At 38.2% G+C, this 17,678-nt stretch overlaps 1 protein-coding gene across 12 annotated transcripts in view; it reads right to left on the bottom strand.

The window, feature by feature from the left end:
- Macrod2 (mono-ADP ribosylhydrolase 2) overlaps positions 1-17,678 on the bottom strand; it is a 1,944,357-nt gene that overhangs the window by 1,527,558 nt on the left and 399,121 nt on the right. For all 12 annotated transcript variants that reach the window (XM_031372067.1, XM_031372070.1, XM_031372073.1 and 9 more), the window contains exon 4: positions 11,148-11,177. In XM_031372067.1, coding sequence (XP_031227927.1) covers positions 11,148-11,177 — 30 coding nt within the window. The remainder of the gene's footprint in view (positions 1-11,147; positions 11,178-17,678) is intronic.

The following is a 17,678-nucleotide window of genomic DNA, read 5'->3' as shown; positions in this document are numbered from 1 at the left end:
TTATTGATATTTACCTAAGTCTATATACATGCAAACGTATCATAAGTTTTACAACTTTGACCAAGCAAACAGACCAGCATTGTCACGTGCATTCCCTCCTGCTAGTGTGCAGTGCAGTAATTATCCATCTCCTGGACATTTTCGTCTTTCCAAATAGAAGCTTAGCATCCATTCCCTCTGATAATCACCGTTCTAGTCTACTGTCTGGCTTTCCCCTTGAATAGTGGTCACACACTGTTCAGTCTTTGCAAGCCCTTAGACAAAATCTTGGTATGCATCACAGAAATGCTGGGCCACACTGATTTTGCCTCTGGAATTGGTTGTGGCTGGGAACTTGGAGGCTGCTTCTTTAGTAACTTGCTTGAAACAAAATATGTCTGTTCTATGATGAACAGTCTCAGATGGCCAAGAATTTTTTAAAACTTTTAAGCCTAGGTTCGTCGATGGTGTCAAAATTTCAGGGTATCTCAGTTGTCAATCACCAATCACTCGGTCATTCTATACAAGTACTCTGAACATGTTAGGCCTCCATTATCTCCTAAAAGAGATTTTCCTGAGTATGAAACTGAACTGGACTTTTAGTGAGACCACCCTCTTAGAGCTATCTGGACACCGACCCCAGCAGCCTTCAGCCTGTCTGCATCTCCTTTGCTGTCACTTGTAGGGGTGATCAGGTGCCCCATGAAGATACCACCTCCTCCCTGCTTCCTCCAAAGCTCCCCGCCACACTTGCTAGCATATTCAATACCTCCTTGCTAGATTCTCTCTTAGTTTTCCAGCCCTCACAGCCTCCTAACTATCAGTTCTTTTATGTTGGATGCCTTGTTTCTCCCTGATATCAAGTATATTCTGAAACACGAAATACTGCTATTTTATTGGTGCATTCCCTGCACCTTATCTGACAGGCTCAATGCAGTCCTGCCCCAAGGCTATATTTAGGTTTCCTTCTTCTGGCCTAGCAAGTATTACATGAATCTGGAAACCCCTTTCTCTAGCACATAATTAGTTTATTCTCTGTACATTTACATGTTTGAAATAAAGGTTCTTCAAAACCTCTACTGCAGAAGATCAAATGAACTGCTGTTGGAGTAGTCTTCTGTGTGTATCTTTTTCTCTATATATAAAATCCCCAGGTTTATTTGTAGGTAATTACCAATTATCTGTATTATCTTTCTATAAAAGAAACTTTCCTCCAGCACATGTGTGGATTGCGAGCTTTGCTTCCCCACAATTCTGGTTCTTCCCCTTTATTTGAATACAGCTCCACCATATCATGCAATTATCCGGCACCTTTCATCTTTCACACTTACACCATAATGATAATAATGACAACTGCAGTAATAACCATTTATCTCACACTTTGTATTTAAAAAACACTTTACAATGAGCAATTAGTTATTCCACCCCAGTGAAGCAGTTTGGTATCATTATAATCATCTTTCCAGAGGTGAAAACTAGTACACAAAATAATGAATTTGTCCTAACTCATGAAAAAAAAAAAAATCTAACACCTATTGCCAAAAGGCTGTCCAGATAGAGTAATCTAGGCAATTCTCAGTGAAAGCAAATCTGGCGAGATCTCAGAGATCCAGTACACTCATGGGAGAGAGTCCCACCATGAGGACTGCTGCAGCTCTGTCCTTGGCTAAAAGGTGTTTGGGGAGTAAATGAAAGACACATCTAAGAACGGAACGGCATTATTAACAATGGCAAAGGCAAGAAAGTTAATAAGTTGCTCCCAAGAACATTTCCCACATTCTGCTGCTGGGAAACTACATCAAATACAGTAAGCTGCGGGATGCTGGGATTTAGTTGTCCCAGAACACAACGGGCTTTAAGCAGAAGTATTTTATCATCACTTATGTTTCCCACCTTGTGCATTTTTCAGACATTTAGGGGATAAGTGGGAGATATTTAAAACAGGAATTCAAAAAAAAATTTCCCTTTTGTGGTTTTGAAAAGATTATACTGTAGCTCAGATACTCAAGTACTATGCAAAAAGTGCTATGCAGTCAGGACTGTGTGTGATTTGTGTGAGTATGTATATGTGTGTGTGAGTATGTGTGTAAGTATGTGAGTGATTGGGTGTGTATGAGAGTGTTTAAGTTTATGTAAGTGTGTGAGTGTATGTAACTATGTATGTTAAAGTGTGTGAATGTTTAAGTGTGTCTGTGCTTGTGAATGTGTAATTGTGTGTGTGTGTGTGTGTGCGTGTTGGTACCTGTTAGAGTACTTTATAACTTTAAATATTTAGCTTTGAACTATGAACTTGTACTTCCAACAAGGTAGGTCCCATTTAGTTAGCCAAGCACAGTAGGAGTGCATATAAAAGTCCAGGGGTTTTACTCAAGAATTACTATATCTGAAAAGATGGTTTTTATTGTTTTTGATTTTTTAGTATTTTAGTAATTTAAATTCCTATCTTAAAGCAATATTTATTAATTTAAGCAGTTTCTGAAGGAATTAATTAACTTTGTGTATTTTTTCTTTTTTATTGGATATTTTCTTTATTTAGATTTTAAATGTTATCCCCTTTCCTGGTTCTCTTCCCTCCACTTGAAATCCCTTCCCTTTTCCTCCCTCCTCCTGCTTCTATGAGGGTATTCCCCCAACCACCCACTCTGCTCTCACATTCCCCAACACTGGGGCATCAATCCTTCACAAGACCAAGGGCCTTTCTTCCCAGTGATGTCTGAGAAGGCCATCCTCTGCTACATATGCGGCTTGAGCCATGGGTCCATCAGTGTGTACTCTTTGGTTGGTGATTTAGTCCCTGGGAGCTCTGGGAGGTCGAGTTGGTTGCTATTGTTGTTCTTCCTATAGAGTTGTAAACCCCTTCAGCTCCTTCAGTCCTTTCTCCAACTCCTCCATTGGGGACCCTGTGCTCAGTTCAATCTTTTTGGCTATAAGTATCTGCCTCTGTATTTGTCAGGCTCTGAAAGGACCTCTCAGGAGACAGCTTTTTCAGGCGCCTGTCAGCATGCACTTCTTGACATCCACAATCGTGCCTGGGTTTGGTGATTGTATTTGGGATGGATCCCCAAGTAGGGCAGTCTTTAGATAGCCTTTCCTTCAGTCTCTGCTCTACACTTTGTCTCTGTATTTTCTCTCTTGGGTATTTTGTTCCCCCATCTGAGAAGGACCAAAGCATCCACACTTTAGTCTTCCTTCTTCTTGAGCTTCATGAGGTCTGTGAATTGTATCTTGGGTATGCTGATCTTTTGGGCTAATATCCACTTAATAGTGAGTGTATACTATGTGTGTTCTTTTGTGATTGGGTTACCTCACTCAAGATGATATTTTCTAGTTCCATCCATTTGACTAGGAATTTCATAAGGTTTTTAATAACTGAGTAGCATTTCATTGTATAAATGTACCACATTTTCTGTATCCATTCCTCTGTTGAGGGACATCTGGGTTCTTTTCAGCTCTGGCTATTATAAATAAGGCTGCTATAAACACAGTGGAGTATGTATCCTTGTTATATGTTGGAGCATCTTTTGGGAATATGCCCAGGAGCAGCATAGCTGGGTCCTCAGGTAATACTATGTCAAATTTTCTGAGGAATCTCCAGACTGATTTCCAGAGTAGGTGTACCAGCTTAAAAACTGTATGGTATTGGTGCAGAGACAGGCAGACAGAGTCATAGAATAGAATTGAAGACCCAGAAATGAACTCACACACCTATAGTCCCTTGATCTTTGACAAAGGAGCTAAAACCATCCAGTGGAAAAAGACAGCATTTTCAACAAATGGTGCTGGCTCAACTGGTGGTTAGTATGTAAAAGAATGCAAATCAATCCATTCTTATCTCCTTGTACAAAGCTCAAGTCCAAGTGGATCAAAGACTTCCACATAAAACCAGATACACTGAAACTAATAAAAGAGAAAGTGGGGAAGAGCCTGGAACCCATGGGCACAGGGGAAAATTTCCCAAACAGAACACCAATGGGTCATGCTCTAAGATCAACAATAGAGAAATGGGACCTCATAAAATTGCAAAGCTTCTGTAAGGCCAAAGGCACTGTCAACAGGACAAAACAGCAACCAACAGATTTGGAAAAAATCTTTACCAACCCACATCTGATAGAGGACTAATATCCAATATATATAAAGAACTCAAGAAGTTAGACTCCAGAGAATCAAATAACCCTATTAAAGATGGGGTGCAGAGCTAAACAAAGAATTCTCAACTGAGGAATATTGAATGGCTGAAAAGCACCTAAAGAAATGTTCAATGTCCTTAGTCATCAGGAAAATGCAAATCAAAACAACCCTGAGATTCCACCTCACACCAGTCAGAATGGCTAAGATCAAAAACTCAGGTGACAGCAGATGCTGGAGAGGTTGTGGAGAAAGAGGAACACTCCACCATTGTTGGTGAGATTGCAAACTTTATGTACTTTTAAAGTTACCCAAAATAAAACATAAAATACTTTTCAATTATAAGATTAATTTAAAAGTTCAAGTGCTAAAATAATAGTGAAGATGAATTTAAGAAGAGAATACAGATAAAACACAAGTATACAAGGTTTATATAAAATTTAAACTGGTAATCTCTGACAGGATAAAACCTGCATATATTAATAATAACATGTCAATGACAGGCTACTTAAATTGATAGGTTGAGAGAAAAAAGCTTACTCATAAACTCAAACTATCAAAAAAAAAAAAAAAGAAAGAAAGAAAGAAAGAAAAAGGAAGCTGTAACCAAAACCACTTGCCATTTTGATGAAACACGACTGAAGTATACCTTTCTCTCTATGGGTTCTGTGGAATTTAAACAACCTGTATTTAATTCCTTTGCCTATAAATATGCATTATTCTCTATATTTCTTGTGTAACAAAAAAATGTACTTTGAAAAGTTATGTGAGTCTGCCTTTGCAAGTTCTTTCAAACACAAAAGATAATACAATAATTAAAAATAATTACTGTGAAAATACACACAGCATCCTCAGGTTAACTCCTTAAATATTTTTTTAAGGTTTTTTTGTTTTGTTTTGTTTTGTTTGTCCTTCAGAGTATTACTCAGATAAAGAGATTAACTTTCTAAAGGAAAACAGACAAAACCAAAATATATAAATAGCTTGATAATCCAGGATGTGAAATAGTGATATTTTCTCAGTATTCACTATTGTAGAAGCTGTCAGGACTGTTAAGATGAAAATGAAATGCATTAGTCTCAGGAAGTTTACTCCTATCCAAGAACATTCACCCAGGGCTACAAAGAGAAGGAGCATCCAATGGGCAAGCCCAGTCCTCTGAGCAGGGCTGATAGCTGGGCAACTCCATGTGGAAGGCAAGCGGGTACACAGTAAATATAAATGACCTTACACTTTTTAGTCTGTTCACAATGGGATCACAGGCACCAGCGTTAGAGATGGGATGGCCATTACATTGGCACAAGGTAGACACGTGACTTGCTTCTGCACTCCTCTCTCCGTTTTCCTTCACTAGTAAAGACACCTGAAAGCCCTTTGGACAAATGGCAGGCATGAGACGAGCAGCCAGGTCAAGTCAGACTTCCAACTGACAGGAAATAAGCTGGGTTTGCTGAGAGGGACTAGATGATAGTTGCTATGCAGGGGAGATGAGCTTGGGTGAGCTGCTGGTGGCGTCCACCAGAATCCTCAGGTGGCTCTGATGGCCGCTTCCTGCTGACACTACCAGAACTCCTGACTTCAGTTCTGTCCTAACACAAGGTTCACACCTGAAGCACCATCCCTAGGCTGTTGACTCGAACTGCTTAAGGAAGGTACAGACAGCAGAACATTGAGAAGGCAAGCCAAAGCAAGACAAAATGTCATACAGTTCAAAGCCCCGTCTGTGCCTAGAAAAGTCCAACCTTTTGCAGCATAACTCTTCTGGCAAGGTTTCTCTGGCCACTCCAAATTATTGACTTATATTCCTGTTTCATGTGTCCTGTTTGACAAATACCTTTAGTTTTCAAAATGCTTATTGTGTAAATAGAGATAATTTGAGTCTGCTTAGTTCTAAGACTCTTTACTGCTTACTATCAAGATGAGCACGAGAGGTAACAAGTAATTAGAAGTGAGGCAGGGGAGAAAAGAAGAAACCTAAAAACAGGTTGGGAATGATGTTTAATGAATGTTCTCAGATCTGTCCGAGCTCCTGATCTCTGTCCTTCCCCTTCTTCCATCACAACCGAACCATCCAATCTACTCAAGCAGACTGCACTACCCGCAGTCCCTAGGATATATGCCACCTGAGGCAGTCTAAATTTAAACCCAATTTTGTATGGTTTAACAGCTTAGTCCTTCCTGCAGCTCTGTTCCCTGCCTAGACAAAATGGCACAGCCTCTCAGTTTCTTTTGCCCTGCTGCTCTCCAGGGCTGGAGAGACTGTCACTGTTCCTCTAGGCTCATGCCTGGAACATTCTACCTGCTGAGTCCAGAGCAGCTGGTGACCTGACTACCAGCCATGCTTCATTCACTCCTGATGGGCAAGCATCAATACCCTGCCCACTGCTAAGTGGCCTTGGTTCCCAGCTCCCAGCCATTATCCTAGATTTCTCCCAGCATGTCTGAGGCCTAGGTACATGTAGAAGGTTACTTGTGTGCATAAATTAAGGAATCAATGTGAGAACGTATGATATAAAATGAAATACAGGAACAAGGTAGGAATTTTGATCGATTTAGTGAAATATGGACAGTGTAATCCATTCTGTGGGTAGAAGAAAAGGGAGAGGGCACACATTCTCTTCTGAACATGGTTAACAAGCAATCCATCGGCTGACAAAATAGCTCAACAGATAAAGGTACTCACTGTACAAGTCTGTCAACATGGGGTCCATCCGCAGATCCCATGGTAGACAGTGGACCCTGTATGCCAGCATACACACACACACACACACACACACACACACACACACACACACACACTAACCACTTGCAGTAGTAATAGTAGTAGTAGTAGTAGTAGTAGTAGTAGTAGTAGTAGTAGTAGCAATAGCAGAATTAATCCATGAAAGTTGACTCAAGCATACTAAAACACAATTAAAGGCTGTTTACTCGTTGGTTTAGTAATTCTGAGTAGCAACCCAGATTCTATGTGAGAGAATACTTTTCAAGTAAACTATCCTGCCTTTTAGAGGAGATGTCAAATGACCATTAGCTTACTTCAACTTACCATTTTAATTCAAAAGATCCACATGGGATAAATCCTTGGGAAGTTATAATTACTCTGGAAACTCTGTCACAGGGAAAGTCTGCATTGATTGGCTAATCAATAATTAATACTGAATACACAGTAGTTACCCAGCAAATATTAATTATGGAAATGGATGGTGAGCATTTGCATATGAATATATGTGTATGGAAATAAAATTTTGGTGGGTGTAAATTCACAGCCAGTATATACATTTATGTGAGAAAAATGATTTATAATTTCACTCCTCCCAAGTATGCACTTGGCATTTACTTCAAATAAACTGTCTTGACCCATAAAAATGGTCATTAGTAGTAAGTCAGAATTAGGAATTTTCTACAGGTAGAACTGTTGAACAGCCACAAAACAGCTGCTACTAACTTAGGGCCATACAGTTTGGCTCCTTGCGAGCATACCTAGAAGGCATAAATATCCAAAAGAATTTACAGGTAGGAAAGGTTCAAAGAATGTGCCGTGTTTGCATATTAGGCAAGTAGTTTTCATGCATTCCATCTTGTTTAGTTTTTACCTGGCAATACTTGCTTACTCTCAGACTTTTTAAACTCAATCTGGCATAGACTCTTCAAGAATAGTGTATAGGATTAGAATATGAATACACATAAGTGCTTCATATAGAGTTTTTATCACAGATGCAGAAATAATTAAAACGGCAAACAGGCCGGGCAGTGGTGGCACACACCTTTGATCCCAGCACTTGGGAGGCAGAGGCAGGTGGATTTCTGAGTTCGAGGCCAGCCTGGTCTACAGAGTAAGTTCCAGGACAGCCAGGGCTATACAGAGAAACCCTGTCTCAAAAACCAAAAAATAAAAAAATAAAATAAAATAAAATAAAATGGCAAACAAAATAATGATGCAAATAAAAAAAAAACCACCATTCACTTGCACTTTGGAGAACTAGTAAGTCTAAATGGCCACATTCCATGCTTGGACGCTTTGACAGATGGGCGTGGAAGAAAAGCCCGTGAACAATAAATATCCTGGACTAGTCCAATCATCAAGTTCAGCTTCATGTCAATTATGCATAAATGGACATACTTCACAGATATCAGGAACAATGAATGAGAGACCCTAAGATAGGCAGCTGATGTTGAGGTTTGTATTCAATCTGCACTGGTAATTTGAAAGTCCCTGCAATTGTGGTTCTTTATTGGATGAATAGAGGCTGTTATTTGCAAATATTAAGAAGAGGATTCCAGAGATTGGCTATAGAATCAGAAGGTCAAAATTCGGTACAAAGAAAGCTAAGTATGCTCTTTAAGTTCAATTTTTAAATAAAACCTTCCAAAAATCAAGTTTGTATTTGAGAACAATTTTGGCAAATCTAGAAGTGTGCAAATAAATTTAAACCTCTTGATAGCCTGTTTTAAGTGGGGGGGGATACAGTTATCTTAAATACTTATAATTTATCTTAATGATATTACTGAGTTGCTAGACTTAAAATTCAGGAATTGCAAACCATGATGAATTTGGCAATCATGTACTTGAAGACAGTAAAATGTATACATTAGGGAAACAGAAAACTGAATGGGTCCACTTCTCCTATAGGACTAAATGCACAAGTAAATGCCACACCATTGCTTAAGTGTACCTTCCCGAGTAGAACAGAAGAGCCATCAAAAATATAATGCCAGTCACTAGCCAATTGCTTTTTCACAGACCAGCTATAAACACATATATTTAGGCAAAGCCACTTGAGGACAAGAGTGTTCCTTATGGCAGATCTATGCATGTAGCTCATTGCTCACTCACCCATTATTCCTCTCCCTCTTCAGTAACCTGAATAATTGTTCTGTGGTGAGCATACTGCTTCCTAATATCAAACACTACTAAGAACATGGAATGAATGTTTTACTAAATTCAGTATAGAGTGAAATTTCATTGTAGTTGTTGGCTTAAAGAAAAAAGAAAATGCATTTATCTTTGTAGCCACATTTCACAGTTTTTGCCTTTCTTCTTCATCCTTATCTACACTCTACTTCTGATGGCTAGAACACCCACAGTCTCCACAAACCCTGAGTTCATGAAACTGCAAGCTCAGAGGAACGAACACAGAAAGGAGAATGTGATCTCGATGACATCATGGATTATTATGAAACCATTCCAGTCTAACTGCAGCACACAGTCACATGACACACAAGTGCATTGCTAATCGTTAATGGGTAATTGTTTGGGGGCTCTTATCCATCAAAAGTAGCTAAAGCGATTTTAACTAATAAAATTGGTTGACTCACTCTTTATAAATAAAGTAAAAGCAATAAGTGAATCATCCAACTAATTGGTTGCCGTAAGTAGATAAATGTATTCATGTAAACCCCATTTTAATTTTGCACTTTAACCATATTAGCCAGGTCTCCTAAAATACTAACCTGTATTGCAAGAAAATTACTCCTATGAGCAATTTATCTTAAGAATGATTTCCTCATATTCTGTACCTAGGGAAGAATTACCAAGACTCTAGGCCTTAAGGAAAAATTTCCCTTTGGAGGATCTGAAAATACAATAAAATATATGATAAAAAAATTCTATAGATTTTCCCCAACATAATATATTTATTGATTATTTGGTTATTTTATAAAATGCATGCCTATTATACTCACTCATTAGAGTATATGGTCAAACTTCCAAATGCCAGCCCCTTAAAGATGACTGAGTCCTTTCGCACCACCCACCCCACCCCACCCTACCTCACCCCCATCTGAAGAGCCACACTTCAGTATCCTCATTGCAGATTTTGAGGATTCTCTTCTTTGGCCCCCTTATCTTTTGCTTCTTGCTTATGGGTGTTTGTTTGTTTGTTTGTTTGTTTGTTTTCTGAGAGAGGGCATTGGGAGGGTTTGTCACAGAAACCTTCAAAGTTTCTCATTCTCAATAATATTTTTAAAAATAGTTTGCTGAAGACAAAATAGACACTTATAAGTCCCCTACTATCCTATCCTTTGGCAGACATTCTTGCTAAGTCATTTCAACACTTCCAGAAGGTAGTAACTCCTTTGTGTTGTTTGTGCAGCCTCAATCCCATGCCCTCATGGCATCCGACTATAGGACATGTGGCAATAGGTCACAGGGCAAGCAGCACTTTCTACTTTAGACCCTTTTTCATTCTTCCAAATTCTAAGGTTCCATTCAAATGGAACAATGATTATGTTTTTAATTTCTGAATAAAATTTATACTAGAATCTTCTACTAAGGCCAGGACATTTATTAAAGGCCTTAACTTGACACACAGTCCTACTGACTACCTGCCATCTACATGAAAATGAAAACCAAGAAAAAACAGAGAGGAGAAGGAGGATGGAGGAGGGAGAGGGAGAGACTATGACAGTCTATCCAAAGACTTTCTCCCCAGTATATTATACATACTGCAGCTACAAAAGCATTCCTATTTCTAAAGATAAAACCATAGTTGATGGGCTCTATCATTTTAAAATCCTGCAGTATGGGAATCTCTCCCTCCCTTTTCACTTTGATAACTTCTCTTTCTTCTCTTAGCTATCACACAGAAAGTATATCAGAAGTAATTTCTCTTGTAGTTTTCCGAAGAAGTAGATGAAATATTTAGTTCTCTAAGTACAAAGTCATGAAAAGCAAAACTAAGCAATTATGGTTAAAAAGAAAAGAAGACAAAGCCTACAAAATGCTGCCACCTTAGCCTCCACACTGGCAGTAACTCTCATCTGCTGTGTATGTGATCACATTAGCAGAGTACGGCTGCATCTATTCCTTACATCAAAAGGAAGAAGGATAAAAAACTTTGGGAACATATTTTTAAGGCGGTTAAAAGAATAATTCTTTAAACCAATGAACCACATTTCTGTTATAAACTATTTCCTGGGAATCTTAGTTTTGTAGGTGATAACTATAGCAAAATTAGCTTGCTGAAGCAGCACAGAGCTTGCTAATCATTTCCTGGTTAATGTAATGAAAATGTACTTGAAGTTAAGCCATATTTCACACTTACCACCTCCTCCTCCGAGAAGACTGGCATTTGCTGTCAAAGAAAAGAAAAGAAATTATATTTTAAAATGCACAGGAGGCACAATGTATCAAAATAGTTGAAACAGAAACTAATAATGATCACGCATCTTATTCAAACACATACAGAAAATCAGTATTTTCACACAATGACAGACTTTATCACTATCATACCATAGTATGAAAATTAATGTTTCTCTAGTTTATCTCCTTTTTTTTCTCTTCAAATAGCTATTTTATACATTTCCTTGTAACAATTTTAAGTACATACTGAAATCCTTTCGTTCTCCATCTATATCTAAATTGATCTGAGTTTTCCACTTTATGAAGTGTAGATATAACAATGCTACTTGGGCAACTTCAGTGATTTCAAAGGACAATGTAGCAAGAACATATAATGATAAATTAAATTAAATTAACCACCATCAAACAAAACAATCTCAGGACATTTTGTTGTAATAAGAATAAGTCAAACTTTTGCTAGAGCAGCAGATTTATTTCTATATTTAGACTCTACTTGGGAGGGAGATAGAAATGTTAAACAGATTTGTGAATTATCACCGATTTATTCAGAAGTTTAGCCTATGTATTCCTGGAAGGCAAATAGATGTAAGTAAGTTCCATGGAATTAATCTTAAACAAGATATTTATATCACTTACCCTAAGGCTAAGGGAATATTGTGAGAAAGGGGGCAGGAAGAGTGTAGGAGTCAAAAAAAGGAAAACCATCTTCTGGACAAGACACAGACATTGTGCCCATGATCTCACTACTGTAGGTATGTGCTTGAGATCTGCACAGGAATGAACCCAACGGCAAGGCATGGCTGAAAAAGAGGTGCAAGATAATATATCCTTCATTGATGAAACATTCACTATACACACCATCAGGTAGACGGGGAGTCATTGTCTTCTGTTGTGAGCCCGCTAGTTACCTCAGGACTATGGTAGAGAGTTCTAGCCAGTGATTACACAGATAGCCCTGATTAAACAAAATGGGTCATACATCAAACCAGAAGTCATGAATCCAGTACGGAAATTGAGAGGGATGAGGAAAGGATGTTAAAGATGGGAAGGAAATGCGAGAGGTTCAAAGAGAGAAATAAGAATGTCTTGTATACATAGAAGAAATAGTCAATGAACAAAATTAAAGAAAAATCCACTTGAGCTGCACTTCAGAAGTAAACATTTTGGGCTGGTGAGATGGCTCGGTGGGTAAGAGCACTGACTGCTCTTCCAAAGGTCCTGAGTTCGGATCCCAGCAACCACATGGTGGCTCACAACCACCCATAATGAGATCTGATGCCCTCTTCTGGTGTGTCTGAAGACAGCTACAGTGTATTATGCCGGATTGAGTAGGGCTGGAGCCAGCAGGGCTGGAGTGAGCAGGCCGTCCTGAGTTCAATTCCCAGCAGCCACATGATGGCTCATGGCCATCTGTACAGCTACAGTGCACTCATACACATAAAATAAATAAATAAATCTTAAAAAAAAGAAGTAAACATTTTTGAAGGTTGCATTGCAGATGATTGGCTGCAATAATAAACAATGTTATAATTATGTATGTACAAACATAACCTTAAGTTAGAATTCAGCATACATTGCATGGACTAAAGAGATGGCTCTTACATTAAATCCTAGGCTCACCATCAATACATCAATATACTGCACTGAATTTTATTCCATATGTTTGTATATTATTGGCACTATTTATGCATGTTATAAAAACATTTTCAGCAGTATTATGAAAGCAGGTTGTAACCAAAAGCTTCCTCCTTTTTTGTAGAGAAAACTGAGTTACCAGAAGATTAAATAGGAAACAGGAGTCTTTTGCTTGAATTTTTGTGTGTATTCCATAAATCATGCATTGCCATAACCTAAGAGGAGTAAATGTTACTAGTCATTAGTATTAATAATTCAATTGATAAATAATGGATCATGTGAAGGACATGTGCTCATATTCATAGTTCAATTAGACTAAATGTGTGATGACTTACTAATTACTCCATCACTAAAGAGGGTATTATAAAAATGCACGCAGAGCAAATGCCTTGGAAGGTCCTTTCATTATGTCAATATCAGACCATCAAACGCTGTCTCATGTGGCCTTCCAAGTAGAGAGCTATCTAATGGTGGCTCTCCCTCCCCTCAGTGCCTTCTCAAAAACACGGGGCAGACTAAGTGTGCCACTAATGAATCAGAAACTTAACTCTGTTCGATGCCATCCTTCCACTCACATCCAGACCCCTTTGGTGTCACCGTGAAAAGATGTGTTATTACACAAACAGGAACTACAGCTTAACATCTTGCCCCAGGTACAGCTCTGAGAAGGTCATTTTGCTACAGGAGCCTGAACACAGTGATAAGAATCCTCATTTGTCTCCTCTTCCCTGGAAGATGAGTTACATGGTCAACCCATATCTCTTGGTTACCCCAGCAACTTCCTCAAATCTTACTGCATTTACAAAACCGCATGGTACTCAACACACTTGCTTCCATGGCTGCCCCATTGAACTGAGAATGATGTTCCTGTCTATGGGTTTTCCAGGCCCCTAATGTTCCATTTGCTACCTTCCAATTTTTGTACATTCATTCATTTATTTCCAACAATAAATAAATAAACAAAGATAAGCAATAGCTCTTCATTGAAAGCATCAGTCATGCCAAGAATCACAATAACAAGTTGGAATCTATTTTCATCTACCATTCATCAATAAAAGTGGAAGTTGTATGATTCAAGAGCCCCATCCAGAGCCCATCTGTTTAACCAGGCATTTGTCCAGTAGATGAGTAGGAGTAGGTGTAGAATTTAGACTCCTCATCCTTGCCAACCATCAAGTCATTTTATGTCAATGTGTGTTCAGGTCTAGATGTGCCTGTCTATAACACTGATATAGAAGTTATTTTCTTCAGTAGAACTGATGAAAATATGCAAAGTTAATTTTTATTGTGAGTTCCAATATGACTTTGCCTCCACAAAAACACAATTAGTATCCAACACTCACTAGGCAGACAAATTAATATTTCTTCCATTTTAAGAAAATTAAAATGGTTTTTGTGGGTTCAAGGTTATTTAATATCTTCTTAATTATTGCTAATAAATTAATTCATATTCCTATTAAATAAGGAGCTCCCTGAAAATAAGATCTGAATGTGGTGGCTACTTCTGCATCAAATACTTTCTAAATACATGTTTTAAATTGTGAGATAATTGACAGCTTTAGTTAGTTCTCATTTCATATAAAAAGTACTTATTTGCTAAAATCCAGACGATCCAATCTTTGGCCAGACTTATTCTCTAAACACAAGGCCTATTACAGAGCTCTTAAAGTTTATTTGAAATGCTTATTAGTCAAAACATATGAAATATATTTCTAAACCCATCAAAATGTCTTGCCAGGATGACTGATGATCCTGTTCTGGGCTATTCCTAGAGCATCGTGGTGAGGGGACAAGAGACAGGGCAAACATAATACAAACATGACCCTGCTGTTTCTATGCTAAGACTTAGAAACTCCTCTCTCTGCATGCTTACCAGTCAGCACATTTCAAATTCTCTCAAATAAAATGTCTAATTTATTATGATTGTGGGGAGCAAAACTGAAGTTACAGTAGTTATGTCAAAGGTTGAATGAATACACAGCTCACAGGAACCATTGCAATTGGAAGGATCTGTGTTTTCACTATTTTCTCCAAATAAAATAACTTGATTCCATGAGATAGACAGTGCTTATGATATTAAAAATTTGAATATAAATAAGAAAAACTGTTCCTTGCAAACATGGTATATATATATATATATATATATATATATATATATATATATGTGTGTGTGTGTGTGTGTGTGTGTGTGTGTGTGTATGTGTGTGTATACATATACATGTGTATATATACATATGTATACATACACACACATATATATGTGTGTGTGTGTGTGTATACATATATACATATATATGCTTTTTAAAGCAACTTGGGAATGAAAGGGTTATTTGGTTAATATGACCCCATAGTCATATCATGGTAGGAAGTCAGGGCAGGAGCTCAAAGCAGGAACCTGGAGGCAGGAACTAAAACAGAGACCTTGGAGGACTTACTCTACAAGGGGTACTCAGCTTGCGTTCCTACACATTTGCCATTGGTGGCATCACCCACACTGGTCTGGGCCATCGCACACCAATCATCCTACAGGCCAGTTGGAATGGAGGCATTTTCTCAACTAAGGTTCCCTCCTCCCAGAAGATCCTAATTTGTATAATATGGACAGAAAACCAACCTGCACACTATACAAATGATCGAATCTAATGTTTGTGGGGATTTCCTGTTTCTTTTATACCAAGTTTTTATAGGTATAGATATTCATACTTAGTGTATTAAATCAAAATTTTCAGCAGTACATTGTAAGCAGTCCTTTCTTGAGCTAATCATCCTAAATAACAAAAGAATATGCTAACTTCCACTAATTTACAACTTTAGTTTAAAATAAAATTGCTATAAAATTACTTCCTTTAAAAACTTTAAAAATATTCACCTAAAGAGTGCATGGTGTGTGTTTCCTTTAGAAGAGATTAGTAACAAAAGAAATTAAAATAGAAAAGCTTATAATCAAACTTGTGGGACAAATCATGAAAATACTAGAAGCCAATCCACCTAGATTTTAATTCTACATCAGTTGCTAAACAACTGATGGATGTGAACAGGTCACCATTATTTCACTTATCTTCTGCCAGAAAACAGAATCACCCAGGTACAGAGACCAGGATTCAAATTCTTCTGACTCACTAAGAAAAAGACATAACTGGACACCCGGTGCAAAATGCACTATGCATGATTTAAGGTTTTGGTCAGGGAGAGGGAAGGCCATAGAAGCCACCTTGAGCTTGTATTTCTGGATCCAAGACTGCTCTGTGCAATAAAACCCTGTCTGACAATCTTATCCAACTGTTTACATTCATTCTTTAGAGTAAATATATTTACTTTACATATTTTGCTATTATTTAGAGCCAGGGGCAGGACACAGGCTTGTGTTGGCCAATGGACAATTTGAGGTCATTGGTTCTCTCCTCTTACTATCTAAGCCCCTGAAATCAAATCAAGGTAGTCAGACTCAACTGTAAGCATCTCTAGCAGCTAAACCATCTCCTAAATATTACTTTTTAAATTTTTGTTTACTCACTTACTTATGTGTCTATGTATCATATGTGTGCCTGATGCCTACAGAAGTCAGAAGAGTGTGTCAGGTTCTCTGGGCCTGGCAACACAAAACAGTTGTTAGCCACCATTTGAGTGCTGGGAACTGAGGAGCAGAGCCAGTGATCTTAACCACTGAGTCATCTCTCCAGACTCAGCAGCGATATTTTTTTTTTTAAAACCATTTGAATGTTTCTTACAGTTCATGAGTCTGAAAGAATCAAGTTTCGTATCTCTACAGTAATTATTTGTTTTCTTGCTTCATTTCTATCTCACCCTAAACTACCTTGTCAAACAAGCAACAGTCTGGGAGACCAATCTTTAAATATTCAACAGAAGTGTTTGCACAAGGCTTTTGTTTGCTTTTCATCAGATTACACAGGAAATTATACTTGTTTTCATCTGAATAGAATCCTGACCACCTAGCTCTATTTATTTATTCTTATTTCTTATTACAATGGAGCACATGAGATGTCAAAATTATTGTTGGCAACAACTTTCCCAGGAGCTCTCCTCAGAATAACAATTTCATTCAAAACATGCTATTATAAAAGAAATGTCACCCTTTATAATGACATGCATTTTTATTTCCTGTGCTTTGAAGTTCAGAGTAGGAAGTGCTGAAAAAATAAAAATGAAACCCCAAGCACGTGTCTGACTCTAGAACACACAGCTTCATATCAAGAGTGACCAAATCCACTGACATCTGGGGAAGCACCAGCTACACAGACATGCACAGCACTCAGTTTGGCAAAAGCCCTTAGCTTATACTTTACTAGATTTACACCTTCCAAACAAATTCTACAGAGTGCCAGAAGGTAGGGCCAGCCGTATGATTTCCTGCTTTGAAGCTGACAAAAAGAAACTTAAGAACAGGCTTAAGTGCTTCACAGGTACAGAGCAAGTAGAGATGCATGATGAATACTTCACATTTTATTCTTACTGCAGAAGTCAGAAAGAGCTATGGATTATTCCAGAGTCTGTAGGGCTGGAAGAAGATAGAACTTACCATCGTGCCAAAAGTACAACACAAAAGTTGCCATAAAAGCTGATAAAGATGTGCAAGGCACCACGAATTACAAGAGTTGCTTGGAATTGTTAACAAAATGTAATAATACAGACCAGAATCATCCTGACTGAAGTGCACAGAAGGAGATACAGCTGCCTGCTTTGTTGGCTTTCCTCTCAGGCTAACGCTGGATGTTCAGCAACCTTGAAGAATGCTTAATTGACCCAATACCTTCTTTGTAGAAGAAGATGGAGCAGGAGGACCAGGAGAAGGAAGAGAAGGAGAGGAAGGAAGGAAGGAAGAGAAGAGAGGGGAGGAGAG

The sequence above is a fragment of the Mastomys coucha genome, unplaced genomic scaffold (assembly GCF_008632895.1).
Source record: "Mastomys coucha isolate ucsf_1 unplaced genomic scaffold, UCSF_Mcou_1 pScaffold15, whole genome shotgun sequence".
Lineage (NCBI taxonomy): Eukaryota > Metazoa > Chordata > Mammalia > Rodentia > Muridae > Mastomys > Mastomys coucha.
Note: the sequence above shows the minus strand (reverse complement) of the source record. Positions and strands in the feature narration are given on the sequence as shown.